Raw genomic sequence first — 15,036 nt, 5'->3', positions numbered from 1 at the left:
TTCCCCAGAGCTGCTCACAGCTTGTGATTCAGAGAAGCTTTGAAGGCACTTGAAATTATACCAAAGACCAGTTTTAGGATAAGTAGTCACAGGATTTCACAGAGCCCAGGCATGGCCTGATGCCCACTTGATCCCTCTTGACTGCAGTCTTTTACTGGAAGTAGATCTCAGAGGGGGAAGATTTTAAAGGGCTGCACCCACATAAAAGCAGGGTTATGTACATGTGCATAGATACCTGAACAAATTCAGAGGTGTACATTTTGCTCTTTTTCTGCCCTGTATCCATTTATCTTTCAATGAACCCTCAACATCAGTGCAAATATGTTCACTGGTGTATTGGTCACAGTGGTCTGTTGCAGCCCTGAATTTTATGAATTCATGAAGAGCAAGCTCCAGCTGTACACAGAAGTGGATCCCTTGCTTACACACAGGCACAGTGGGAACAGGGTTGGTGGGAACAGGGCTGGTTTTCTGAAGAGGGTTGGTTTTCTGATAACCACACGCTTGCAGTGCACCGTATATCAGTCAGTGCTGAAGTTTACCAAGAAAAGATGAGAAAAATTGAGAGGCAGTTAGCAAGATAAGGTATGAGGAGATTTAAAAGAAAGTAGCATAGAAGGAAGTGGCTACATTTTTCATGCTTTAGCTGTTTGTCTGGAGGGCTTGAGAAGGAGCTGCTCGACAGTTGTGCTAAAAGAAACAATTCAAAGCAACTTCCCATCAGGCAGCATTCCTCAAGTGTCTGCTCTTAAGGAGCAGTCGGGGGAAAATTCATTCTGTAGGAAGCAGTTAATGGGGCTGCATTACCGACCCCTTATTGCTCTGTCTGATAGAGAGACAGCAGGTTCACTTTGGCAGAGCCCTGATCAGTTCAGATTAGTGGCCCATCATCTGTCTGCCTTAATCAGGCATGTTTAGATATATTAATCATGATTAGAGGGGTGTAGTGCAGGGAGGGGGAAGAAAGAAAGAGTGAGATTACTCTTTTCTACCTTCAAATGGAAGCTTTGCAAATCCCACTGAGTCAAAAGGTGCTCATCAAAGGAAAATTTAAATCCTGGAAAGGAGTGTTTTGTTGAACGCTCCAGCAATGGATTCAAATCACTGAAGAAGAGTCTCTTTTTCTTTCTCTCCCTTCTTTTCTCCATCTGCTGTCTTTACATGCAGCAAAGAAGAAAATCAGCAGCTCATGCAACCCACATTGATTTGGCTTGATATCCCCTGCTTAGCTTATCTGTAGCTCACATTTTAAGTGTTAGCTCAAAATTAGCCATCATCATAATAGCCAAGATCTCTGAGTCCTGTGTTCTTGTCATGTTTATCTTTCAGGGATGCACAGGGTACCACTGAAACAGCTTCTAAGACTTACTTTAGTACTTGTTAGTGTCCAGAAGGGGTGGTAATAAATTGTACAGGCTGGCAAGAAGTTCTTTTTTTTGATCAGTAGCAGTGCTTCTGCGGTTTAAGATTAGAAGACTGCAAAGAAAAATTAGCACATTATATATTAGTATTGTATAGTGAGATGAGCCAAATTTGCTGCTGTTGTAACTTAGTATAGTTCACAGATGATGAGGGAGATCAACTGATTAACATTTAAGAGTCTCTGAAAGAGACCAGCAAAGAGAAGAAAGTTTTGGCTCCTAAGAGACCAGCAAGGAGAAGAAAGTTTTCTTAGACCCCCCTCCATGATGAGGAAGATCAGAAACTAGTCGTGCTGGTGGAAGGCTACAGAGCAGAGGTCAGGCTACAGGATCTATGGTCTTTTGCCCTGAGTAACTGACCCTATTTTGCTCTTAGATGAGATAAATGTAGGACAGGCTTGGAAAATGTGCTGTTATGAGGAACAAATTCTGTTTGTCTTGTTCTGTGGCCTCCAGCCTTCTTTGGGCTTGCAGATTTATCCCGGTTTCCAAGAGAAAAGTACAAATTGCTGTGTGGTGAACAGAGGCCTCCCTGACAGTGAGCTGGATCTTCTTTGGTCCCAACAGCCAATCCTTGAAATCCAGTTCATGGGCCTAAACTGGAAACTCTGACATGGAACACTATAGAACACAGCAGGCTTGCTTTGGCTGTGTGTGCTCAGAGCAGCTGGCAACACAGAAGCTGTAAGGCAGCTCTTCCTGTCTGGGCTCTTGGGCAGCACTGCAGCAGTTAGAGAAAATCTGTGGAAATCCAGAATTATTTGGTAGTGGAGAAAAATAAGTCAAACTTCCCTTTCTCTGTTGTAATCTACTCCTTCCTCCTCTGGTACTCCAGTCGGCTCTGTGACAGTTCAACTCTTGCGGTCTTGTAATTGCTGTCAAAATTATAATTTTGGGATGTCACAAGACTGGCTCAGTGTAATCACTGTACAAATGCAGGAGGTAGAGAACCTGACTGCTTAGAATAAAGAAGCTGCTAGAGAGACACTAATAATTCAGTAGCAGGAATTATGGAGTAGGGGACGTAGAAGAAAAAGGTGGCAGGTTTGAAAGGATTTGATGAAAATATTAAATATCAACAAGTTTGCCAGTACTTCTTTAGAATAGGAAAGTAGAGGATCTTAGCCATAAACTTCCACAGAAAAATCTCTCAGAAGTGCAGAGATGCTCCTCAGCTGAAATGCTAGGGGATATCTTTGGAGATCAACTTGCAGAATAATGGGAAGCATTGTATGAATAAAATAGCAAATTAACACTGATGTTCAGGATTAAAACCACATCTCCTTGCAATAAATGGTGCTGCACGGATGGGAGCAGGCAGTGAAGTCCTACACGCTCCTGGTGGATACACAACCTCAGAATTACAACAGTACTCTTACAGGTAAAGCTTATCCCTGTAAGAGAATTGGCTTCGACCCCTTTAATTGAAATAATTGTACCACTTGTGAAAGCACAGTAGGCTGCAGTCCCATCAGCTAAACTGAATGTTGTTTGTGAGGGTGGTGGTGACAAGATCAGCACTAGAATAGCAATAGCTTTGCAACTGATGCTGATGACCGAGTTCTTTGAAAATCCTGGGAGGTGATCAAAGAGGACTGTTGCAGGTGAGCAACAAGACACAGAGCTTTCAAGACAATTTTTGCTAACAGGAAGCACAGCAAATTGGGAAAGAGCTCTTCCCAGATCAGTTCACGGAGCTCTGCAGGGAAGCTTTTATAGCACTGCCACTTCTGTGCACTCAGTCCAGAAAAAAATAACTGCCTGCTAATGACCTGTCAGTGTGGACAGCCTGAGCAGCTGTTTGCAGAGAGCAAAGCTGGGAGAGGATGAATTGCTCTGAGTGCAGCATATCTGAACGTGGGAACAGCAATAGATGGGAGGCTGGGAAAGACTAGACAGCTTCCATTCATAATGTTCAGCTTTATGTGGATTTACAGTCCTGATGCTCCCAATTCCACAGATGCTGGGTTATCACTTACAATTACTTACAACAATTGAAATCTCCCTTGTTTCCACACTTTGACTTCTGTTTCCCTTGTTGACTGTGTTACTTTCTGGAGGCAAACTAAGAACAGGGGGGAAGCAGTTAATCTTGAGGGTAACAAAACCTGGCCACTTAATTCTTCATGGATTATCAACTCAGTTCAGAGTAGACAAAATATTTCATGTATATGTTTTGTTGAAAATTACCTTTTTTCCTTTTTCTTTGCTTTATCTTTTCCCTTTGGTTTTCTTTCTGGCTCCCCTCATGCTTTCCAGATAGAAACTAAAGTGAATAAAATGTCTTGGAAAAAGATTCTTCTCTTGAAAATTTCAGGCCAGCAAGAAATCACTAAGATTTTTGTGAGACAGTGTGTTCTTAGGCAGTTTTCAGACATGTTTGCAGACGCGTCTGTTTTGGGTCACTCACCTAAGTGCAAAAGCAGGTGGAAGTTTGTCTGCATTAAGGTTTTTAAATCCAGGTCTTCTCAGACTGTATAATAGCTATGGTTTGACCATCCTGTCTGGATTGTGTCAGTAGCAGATAATGACAAAGAAGTCTGCAGCAAGTAGTTGTGGAATAACCAGTCTGCCTGGGCTGGGTTTAACCCAGTTTTCTAATAGAGATTGGCTAAAACACGGATGCATGGAGTCTGATGTCTGTCCCATTAGGTTTGTTTCCATTACTTATGGCTGAACTATCTGGATATTTCTTCCTATTTTTCAACATAGCTGTGATGGATGCATTCTGCAAGGTGAAGAGGTTAACGTGTTACCATAACTGTGTCAGAGGAGGAATATATAGAAACGGAGAAGAAAGAAAAGAGAGTTATTTCCCATTCTATCCTATTTCCTATCCTTTCTCAGGGCTGGGAGCTTGCCAGTACTCAGTGTTTTGTTTATAGTATAGAAAGCCACATCTCTTACAGCTAGACATTTAATAGATTTAATGTTATAATGCAATAGTTCTGGATACATATCAGGAATCCATGCAGTGTTTTGTGACATTGTCAGGCAGCAAGCATGAGTGACAAGTCACCAGCAGTGTTCTTGCTGGGGGGCCCATTAGATCACATCATGGTAGAAAATAGAGAAATTAGGTCGTTCCAGTATGTAACGTAATGCAATCTGTCATGCCACTCACAGACCATGAAAAAGCACAGAACTTAAACCTAAGAAGACTGTGAGGACTGGTGTCCCACCTTCCTGTGCAGAAATTGATATTTCTCATGTACTGATAGCCACACAGAAAACTTATCACACCATGGCAAGAGTTACCTGCTGTACTCTTCCTTTAGCCCCCTGCCTGATGAACCTGTACATTTTTACAGCAAATGTATTCAAGATTATCCCATTCAGAGGGAGTTTTCATTGTATCTACCCCTGACTGGTCTGAGTGCTTCATACTTTTCACACTAGCCCTGTTTTAACTCACAGATATTGCAGTGAGATTACCACCTCCCCAGAAGGCAGTGTGTGTGTGGGGACTACCACCTACCAGCCTGCTGCTGGACCAGTCCTCTTGGACTAGCACATTGTGGTGGCTTTTGGTGAAGAGCCACAGCTCCTAAGGATTAATTGGGTCAGGTTAAAGTTACAATCCATGATGCTGCACCCAGCAACAGCTGTTTGGGGAAGGAGAGTGAGAACAGGACAAGTACATGTCACAGCTTCTTTCCCTATGGCCTCCCAGATTCTGACACTCTTGGAATGAACTCCTAGTGCTTCTGTTATGAGAAATGATGGAAAAAACTTCCTGTTTACCTTTTCCATGACTGTCATTATTTCCAACGTTGTTTTGCATTTATCCCACTGACAACTTCTTTTAAGAAGAAAGATCCCAGTCTTTGATTTGCTCCTTCCTTGTCCAGAAACTTCCCAGTCCCTCAGTTGCCTTTAGTTGCTTTCTATCTGCTATTTCTAATGCTACTGTCCCTGTGTTTGAGATGGAGGGACGAGAACCAGCTGCTGTATTCAAGTGACAATATTCAGGCAGGTGCCCCAGGGATTTGTACAGTGACATCATGTTGTCTTCTGTTTGGTTTTGGTCACTTTCTAGACCCTTCCGAACCTGCCTTTTTGACTTACACTCAGCTGACACTTTGGTGTCAGCTGAGTGTACTGAACTGAAAGAGCATCTCAAAGGTGTCTTTCCCGAGTGGTAATTGCTAATTTAAGCTCATTGCTGTGTTCACGTAGTTACGTTTGTTTTGTCCCACGTCCACTGCTTTTGCAGCCGTCAGCACTGAGATTCATCTTGCACTTCAACGGTATTTTTAAAACCACCTGCAAGGCTTTGTGATCAGATTTGATTTGTATTACCCTGGATATTTTCTCATCAGTAAGTTTTGTCACTTCATGTTTTCCAGATCATTTATGAATATTTTGAACAGCACATTCAAATTGTTTCATAACTTTTAACCAGTTGTTAATCATCTATAGGACCTTCCCTCCTATTCTTTGAGATCTTAGGAGGCTTTTTAAAGACTCTTTGGTGAGAGACTTCATCAAAAATGATGTAGAAATGCAAGTTTTATATCAAGTGATCACCTATATCCACATTTTCGTCATCTCTTTCAGAGAACTCAGATTTGTGCAATATGACTTCCTTCTACAAAAGCTGTGTGAGGGGGAATTGGTATGTTATTTCTCTCTTAGGGCCAGTAATTCACTTCATCATTAACCTTTTAATCAGTTTCAGGCACACAGAAGTCAGACCAGCCCCTTGCATCCCCTCAAAACACATCTCAAACACCAGCATTGGGTTTGCTGATTTTTCCCAGTACCGAGGCTTAGTTAAGTCTAGCATTGTAAGCCACGGTTTAATTGCTCATCCTTTACTATATCATGTTCTGTTTGGATTTCAGCCAAGATTTCTAAAATATCAAATCCTTGAATTTACTCTTGTTCATTTACTGTTTTTTCCTAAAATCTTTTATTCCGGTTCTTCATCTTGAAATAGTTCTCCTGGCTTTCCTCTGCAAAGAAAAGTCCAGTGTGGGGACCTCCTTATATCCCTATGGGAGATGCCTGGATGCAGAGAATTCACTGAGCTTTTGTGTTTCATCCTTATCTTCTTTGAGCATTCTTTTTACATTTCAATCATCTGTCTGCCCTACAGACACACTCTGGCAGGCTTCCTGTTTCTGTTGTCTTTGAAAATTATTTTATTACATGTTTTTATGTCTTTAGCTACTGTTCCTCAAGATACGCTTTTCAACAGACTTACGGTTTCTCAGTTAACTTAGCAGATCTGAGTTCATTTCTGTTTTCCTTATTTGGGTAGAACTGGCACTTTTTGAGGGACCCTCCTTTCTTCATCTGTTAAACCACCCTGGGCTGGAGCAGCAGCCAGGGGCAGCTCCTTTTGAACCGGCACCACCATTTTAAACATGCGGGGTACCCAAGATTTCTGACTGGAAACTGCCCACGCCCGCTCTGTCCCGGGACAGACCCGGCGGGGTTCCCGTGTCCCCCCATGGCCAGCCCGGGCTGTCGCTGTCCCCTGGCACGTGGCGGTGTGTGACACGGGCGCTGCAGGGCGGGGCCGCACCAGGTCCGAGCCAGCCTCGGTGGCCCCGCAGCCGCCGGGCGGGGAGCGCCGCAGGGCACGGGCTGGCCACGGCTCCGGGACCGCCGGGGAGCTGCCTGGGACCAGGTAAAGGGAGCAAAGGGGGCTTGGGAAGGAAAGGTGAAGGACTGGAGCGTGGGAATCCCAAGGCCATCTTGTTTATCGGCTTTCACATCAGGGCAGTGCTTTTGCAGGACAAATCCCTCTGGCAAATCTGACCAGCTGGGATCTGAGGGAGGAGGTAGGCAAACAGAAGGAGGTGTTTCCTCACCACCCCAGTCCCCCCACACCAACCCTTACAGCACAGCAAAGATTTGGGATTTTATACTGTCACAGTATCATGCTGTGATATCCTACCTGGTGCTGTTTCAGGTGCTCCTCTCTTTGAGCCTGTTTCTGCACCAGCTTCCCATGTCGCTGCACAACTCTACACTGATGTGATGGGAAGGAGCACAGAAGACCTGGGTTCCCTAGGGAAACTAAGCCCCATCCTAGTTTGGGGCATTTCTTACCGATTGCTGTTGGTTATAGAGTCCTGAAAGTTTGTTCTGTGAATCCGGTTCCTAGGAGGCTTATTTTGTTTGCACGTAGGCTCAGCCAAAATGCTGTGCATTGCTCTGCATGGCAGAATAGCCAAGACTTAAATGCATCATTTCTGAGTGTTTTAGTGACTTTTTCTCCCTTATAAATTTTACCCTCTTATCACTGACAGTCAGTGAAGCTGCACCGTTAACTCAGTAGCAAGAGGTTTGTGTTTTTGGAGCTAAATATTCCCATGCCACTTGTATGTGGCTTAGCTGGTGAAAACAAAGCTGTTATCTGCAACAGCTCTTCTAGATTACAGGTCCCTTCTCCGTTGTTTCTGCTGAAATGTCATCTGGAGCTCCTGTGCAGATGCTCAGGGTTGAATCCTGTCCCGGCTGTCAGTCCAAGAGGTTGTTCTTGCAGAGCCGAACAAAGACACGGTACCTCGTGCTGTGTATTGTGGTGCATAACTTCGCTGGCTGAACCTTCAGAATGCAGATGTGTGCAATTTTTTATGCTACAGGCATACCAATAGAAACTTTCTGCTCATGGTTCCACTGAGTGAGTGCATTGTTGTATTTTTGCTCTCCTTCTGATGTAAGCAGGTGAAATTAGGAAAGGCTGAGCCTGGGCAGTCCCCGAGTGACAAACTCCTCATAGGTGGTGACCTTCCCTGGCATTGTTACTGCTGAATTTGGAACCAACACGGTGTAGGGTAACGGTGTTAAACTCTTTGGGACTCTGCTGTCAAGCTTTATTGCTTGCTGACATGTTTTATGCCTTGGCACTTTCCATCAACAGAGACCTTGATGTTCTTGCTCAGGGAAAGGCATTCTGCCACTAAAATGCCTACCTTGTGCTGTGAAAGCCACGCTGCTTTTCACTTTTCATTTTGTGAACCTTCTGTGGCACCAGCCCCACAGAACTGCTGTAGCCTTATGCCTCTTCAATCCACCCTGTTACAAAGGTGAACCACAGAGAAAACTCACCTGGGTGCAGAAAGCCAGCACAAAATGAAGGGCACTGGTCAGCTCACACTTGAACTGAAAAATCCCTCTTTGAACATTGCACGTTTCATGCTAAACTCTCTACAAAGGTGATTTTCACAGAGAACATTATGCACAGTCTAAAGTTGTCCTTGGCTAAAGCATAAAGGAGTTGCACCACGCAGTTAAAAGCGGAATTTGGGATAAAAGGTGCTTGAGATACGGAAGTTATGATAAGAGTGAAAATTTTCCTGTCTGTCTGTGTTGTGGGCTGGTGCTGGGAGTCACAGGCCTGCAGAGAGGGAAAGAGTGGGCTCCTGGCAGGGGAGTTTTCATGAGGGCCCAGCCCTGACCCATGTGGAGTGGGGATTCTCAAGTTACACATGGAGGGAGGAACAGGATCAGAAAAACTGGTTTGAAGTTCAGGTGCTGGAAAGTGGTAGGCTGGAGTTCAAAGACAGGATTATTGGCTAGTGTTGCTTTAGTAGTTGGTGGGGGAAGAGCTTAAGGCCAGAGCATTACTGCATTGCTGATTTATCAACACAGCCAACACTGTGGATGCTGTTTGAGCCACTTCTAAACCCTGCCGCTGGCAATGAAAGGCATATTTAATCCATGTGTTAGAGTGTTTGAAGAGGTATCTCTCTGCTGGTCTCTCCCTGAGGCTGGGATTGCTGAAATTGGAAAGGAAGTGAGAGGGGAGATTTTAACTGTTTCACAAACTCTTCTCCTTTGGAGGGGGACACATTCCAATAGCACCTTTAACATTTGGATTATTGAAAAATTAAAGGTTTTCTACTCTCTTGCCCCTCTAGAGAGAACCCCCATTACTTCTTCTGTATCTCAGGGACAGCATCAAAGACAGGATTAGTATTTAAATAGTTTGCATTTAAATTGTTTTTAAGTGTGTTCTTTTCCTCATGCTGGGATTAATGGTCTGCACTTGAGAGTTCCAGGCTCCACCTGCACTGTTGGCTCTGATCTCTCTGCTGCAGGCCCCCACTGCAAAATAAAACACCGAAAACAGCCCTTACCAAAGTAGTTCTCCTCTACTCTTTTTCTTCAATTGTCTTCCATGAAAGAGTATAATTGTTTAACCAGTTCCCTTAAGGGTTAATTCCCCTCCAATTTAGTACCCCTTTGCTCTGTTAGCACACAATGGGGCTGGCACTGCCTGTGGAAGGTTGCAGACTGAAGCTCCAAAAATATCTATGCAAGAATAGAGGACAGTTCTCAGATCAGGCCTGAGCTGCACCTGCAGGGTAACACCAATGTCTTGGAATAAGACAGAGGGTGACCCTAACCTGCAAAAGGCATCAAAAGTAAGAATTAAAGAGCATTAGTGGGTCAACAGGGAGAATAGGGGGTGGAAATGTTTGGAATAGGTGGAAAGCTGAAGCCTGAGAGTAAAGCACCAGTGTGCCTTAGGGTGTCAGGGTTCAGCCCTGCTGAGTGTTGGAAGCCCAAGGCAGCAGGCAGGAATAGCAGGCGTAGGGCAGATCCCAGCTGAGCTACACACTCAGACCTACCTGGGAGGCCCTGGCACTGAAGCAGCCCCAGTTGCTCTAGAAGAGATCCATGCTGAATAAGCAGAGCTCTCTGTGGACTGCCAGAAAATTTGCCTTGGTCTTCATCGCTCTCGTCAGTCACATGGATATAAATTCACCTGTAAGCAGCAAAATAGAGAGTGCTGACAGAATCCACTGGGAAGCATAGAAACAGGGTTTGTTTTTTTTAGTTAGAAATGATTGTAACAAATATCAGAACTAATATTCAGTGATGTTACGGCCTCTCTTGTGAATCACTTTATTCAGGGATCTTTAGTAAAGTGCAAAGGGACTCTGCAAGCAGGAAATAGGCAATTCTGTCAATAAATAACTGCTCTATACAGTTAACACACACAGAACTAGTTAGGATTTAATGAAACATTGGGCTACACGTTAGCATACTCCTCACCTGGGTAAAGGCACCCAAAGATTCTTTGCAGGTATCAATCAGAAATGAAGAGTCACCCTCCATGGTTGCCATCTGCCACCAGCTAGATCAGGACTGATGGCACTGACAACTCAACTCAGTGACCCAAACGATTCATGACAGGTCCTCAGCTAGACTGACTATCACCACTAAACCGTGGTTTTGTTTTTCCTCTGAGATTTTATATCTTCCCATGTTGGTGCTTTTCCTCTGGAATCCCTGGGCTGATGCTGGTGCAATCCTAGAGCTTTTGCCCTGCAGGCTTTCTCCCAGCTCATTCTCAGCCGTTTAAGTTGAGCCGTATCAGAGCTGGGCCCTGGATCCTGGTTACACGGATAAGTAAATCCTTGGGTTCTGTGTCAGAGGAGGAGCATTACAGCACGTATTGCCAAGAAGGAAGGCTACAGCAGCCTTTTGATTTTGAAGTGGCAAAATTCTGGAGATTGCTCAGTATCAACAGTTTCTATTTTGGGGATCTTGTTCCAGTTCTAATCGATAAGAAATATCTAACCCTAATTAGGGTTGTTCATTTGTTTGTACAGTGTCTTTCTAGAGCTTTCTGGGTAAGAATGTTTTGGATCAGGCAAGCTGGCACTTCCTCTCAAGAGATAAAGACTGGGTGTTTTTGTGAACATTGACATTAGGCGGTGGAACCTGCGGCTTCAGGATCTTTGATCCCGGACAAACCTAGCTTAAAAATTGGAAAAATTACTTCTGTATTGCAGCTATCTGATGGTCTTCAGAAGCTGTGCTGCAGTTGTATCTGCCAGCAGTGCACTTGCTTTAGGTGGCACTGCCTGGCTATTTCGTGGCTTGTCACTGGCAGCCTCGCCACTGGGCTGTGGGGTACGTGACCCAGCCACGGGAAAATGGTGCCTCTTGATGATAAAAATGGTCCTGCTGGGTACATCCGAGTTACGTGAGCAGGAAGTGGTGAAGGAGCAAAGCCCATCTTGCCACTTCCCCCGCCACATTGTTCTGGTGCCAAAAATCAGGCTTTGGTTTGCAGGCTGTCTGGTATATTTCGGGCTCTTGGGAGCCCGGGCTCTCGGGATCTTACCAACGCTGAGATAGGATAACTCTCTGCCAGCTTCAAAACAGGGAATACAGCCTTTTCTGCAAACAGTGTTTTCCTTCCTGAGAGTTGTGGTCACCCATGTTAAGTCATCACAAAGACTCTTTCAACCTTCCATATTGTGGCCTGTGTCCAAGAAAAAAATGTATATTTATTGCAGCCCTGTTTGTTTTGTCAGCAGTTTGACTCACTCTTGAGGCAAAGAGGAAATCACTGCAGGGGACAAATGCCCTTTTTTGTTGCAGGACAGAGTCTCTTGCTTTATTGGGAGCTGTGACAGAGTTGGTCTATATGTGTTTTTCCCATGGGATTGCTCTGGAGAAAGAGATCTGTTGGAACAAGCATACACTATTGGTTATTTGTACTTCTGACTTCAGCTAATTCCAGCTCAGCCCTGCCCTCTCTTCTACCTGCTAATGTCTTTCCATGCCCAGTAACCAATGCCTGCCCATAGGTGGTGAGTGCTTCTCCACACACCAATCCCAGCACTGCCTGTCAGCTCTCCAGAGGCTGGACTCCACAATCCCAGTAGCTCATAGGTGCTGACAAGTGTCTGACATTACCTCTTCCAGCTTTGCTCTGCCCCCAAGACTCAGTATGGAAGCCATTGCCAAGTTTGATTTCACTGCTTCTGGAGAAGATGAGTTGAGCTTCCAGGCTGGAGATATGTTGAAGGTAAGTACAGTCCCCAGCTTGACTGAACAGCTTTTCTGAGACTGCTTCCAGATCTTTCTTCTGCTTCCATCTGCCTTGACAAAACAGATGAAGACACAACAGTAAACTAGGATACAAATGAAGGATGCTCCTCTCCCATAGGGTTTGCAGTAGGACAACAATTCCCAGGTTACTTGAGTCTGTGTCCACTTTTCTTGATTTTATGTCCATGAGCTGTGGATTTAGTTGCCCTGCAGTCCTGTGGTAGTCAGCAGGGAAGGGTATGTACCTTTGCTGGGGCACAGATTTTGGTGGGTCAGAAATCTTTGGTGACAGATTTTGAGGGTCCTGTCTGTTTTCATTGACCAGGTGAACCATCCACAGTGACTACATTATGTGTCTAAACACAGGCAGGATCAGTTCTGTCCAGCAGGTTTGCTGTCTTCCTTATTTCCAGCCCTTGAACTGTTTAAAAGATAAATCTCATCCATTTTAGAATTTATACCTAACTTTTCACTGTTAGTGTCAGATACTGCAGGGATCTTAGGCAATTGCAAATAGAAAATTCCACAAGACAGACTGTTACACACATAGTGGAATAGTTAAAGAGGTTATATACACCCTTGGAGGAATTTAACAGTGGGGCAATGGCAGAAATAGAGTTGATCATCTACAATACAGAGCTCCTGGAAGTCTCTTTAAAGTTGATTTGTGTGTGTTATGATAGAACAGTTCTTGTTAACGTTACCAAAGTCCCAGAGATGAAGTCACTTGAAGTTTCACCCTAATTATTTATCCACTTCTCAGCCCCAGATGTTCTGCTTCCATTGAAAATGCCTGAGCATTACTCCTCCCTAAGGCCCTAGCTCCTTTACTGTCCCAAGGGATGATGTACAACCATAGGATGTGCAGCCCCGTTTGGCAAGGAGCCTTTGCTACCCCTCTGTGCAGTCACAGATATTCCAGCTAATAATCAGATATTGAGTCTCAGCTTTGCCTTTTCCATCACCACCATTTTTTATTTTATTGGCCTTTTAATTATTGGCACTTAGACAAAGCTGATAGCATCCAGAGCTCATTACTACCAAATCTTTCCAAAGAGCTGTGAGAAGGTTCTGGAGAAATCACTGCCTCTCTACAGCACAGGTAAACCCTCTAATTCTTTCCCAGTCAGCCCCTACTATCACATGACTTTTACTGATGCCTTTTTCTCTCAGGAGACTTCCATCAAGTCCCTGGCTGGGGTGATGGTGTTGGCCAGGTCACTTTTCCTTCTGTTCCTCAGTTTCCCTTCCTGTAAAATCATTATAAGCTAGAGCTTCCCTTCGAAGCATGCTGGAATCTTCTGATAAAAAGTGTCAACACTACACACCAGTTTTATTATTATTGGTTGTCATAGAGAATTCACTACCAGAAAAATCAAACTGCCTCTTGCTTTAATGTCCTTGAGGTAAACAAAACAACACCTTAGCCACCCAAGCTGTAGTAGCAGTAAATCAGCCTGAGCAACAGCTCTGTTCTGGCATAGGCACACACACATTCCTACCCCATCATGAGCCCCCTCGTGCTGCCTGCAACAGCCTGCTGATTTGTGAAGGAGATAAGGTGAAATATTGATGTAGAGATTACAAAACAGGAAACCTGAGGCCCTCAACCAGTAGCGACAGGAGGAGGAAATCCACCCTCATACCCCCCCTACATCCTTCTCTGAGAGGATGACACACTGAGAGAAACCTGCCTGCTCTGCAGTGGCAAACAGCTGGTGGGTCGTTCTGGAAACCTCACTTCCAACAGAGCAGGGCCCAGGCACGAGCAAGAAGTATCCATCATCCCCTGTGTTTGGCCACAGCAGTGAAAAAAGGCCCTGAACCCAGCACTCAGGCATGAGGACAGCAGTGACTGTACGAGTAGGGAATTCCACAGCTTTCTATTGCTTAACTTTTCTGAATCCTGCCTACGTGGCAGGGAAGGCAATGAAGAATTGGCTCCAGAGACAGTAACATCCTGTTGCCAGTACAAGGCAGTTAAAATGTGCCTTAGGCTCCCAAAACCATGAGACTGGCTCACAAAGTAAGTATTATTACTGTTAACAATAGATTTTAAATTAAGTCATTTCCACTGGCTTTTTCCTTTTAAAACTGTCATGGCTCATGCTTTTAGGCTCCTCTCCAAAAGCAGAAGGAGCAGGAACATGGTCTGTTTCATGCAGCAGAATCCTGTCCCAGGAGCTGGAATGTCAAACAAAACACCAAAGACCACAACATTTGCAGTAAAATCCCACTGTGCTTGTATTCCTGTCCTTTCTCCTCCACCTTAGGGCTGTGTCTTGGGCCATCAGCCAGGGTGTCATGAATTTGGGACCTCCCTGGTCAGCAGTGATGTTTCTAGGGACCATTACAGTTAACATTAATGTGAGCACACTTGTAGCTGCTCCAGGGTGTGATGTGGACTCACTTCCAGCTATCCTACAATCTCCTAAGTGTAATAGTGTCTTGAAAACAATTTTTCCCTCCTTATATCTACCTTGGCAAAGCTTAGGGCAGCTGACAACTTAACCCACTAAAGAATCTCTTGTGAAATGACACGTGAGAGCACATGGTAACATCTCTGTCCATGGCACACACAGACACAGCTGCACATCCCTCCGTACCCATATGTCAGAGGAGTTTTCACAGATATTTTCTTCTTCCCTTGTGAAGCAGAGATGCTCCAGTATCAACTACAAAAGGCAGCACAGAGAATAAATTAAACCCCTACTAAGTCTTTCAAAGCTGAATTTCTCCATTTCACAGGCATCAGAGATACACGGACAGGCAGTCAGACAAAGGGGTGAAGTTAACAAGCCATCTC

The 15,036-nt window shown here is 44.5% G+C and overlaps 1 protein-coding gene across 2 annotated transcripts in view; it reads left to right on the top strand.

The window, feature by feature from the left end:
• Positions 1–15,036, top strand: part of GRAP2 (GRB2 related adaptor protein 2) — a 41,873-nt gene that overhangs the window by 13,114 nt on the left and 13,723 nt on the right. The window contains exons 1-2 of one of the 2 annotated variants that reach the window (XM_018909935.3): positions 6,747–7,059; positions 12,105–12,207. In XM_018909935.3, coding sequence (XP_018765480.1) covers positions 12,130–12,207 — 78 coding nt within the window. In that variant the 5' untranslated portion in view covers positions 6,747–7,059; positions 12,105–12,129. Of the gene's footprint in view, positions 1–6,746; positions 7,060–12,104; positions 12,208–15,036 lie in introns of those variants that run through there. The other variant, XM_009086521.4, reaches the window with a different exon arrangement.

Source organism: Serinus canaria, chromosome 1A, assembly GCF_022539315.1.
Source record: "Serinus canaria isolate serCan28SL12 chromosome 1A, serCan2020, whole genome shotgun sequence".
Taxonomy (NCBI): Eukaryota; Metazoa; Chordata; class Aves; order Passeriformes; family Fringillidae; genus Serinus; species Serinus canaria.
The sequence above is the reverse complement of the archived record's forward strand: the minus strand, read 5'-3'. Positions and strand labels throughout refer to the sequence as shown.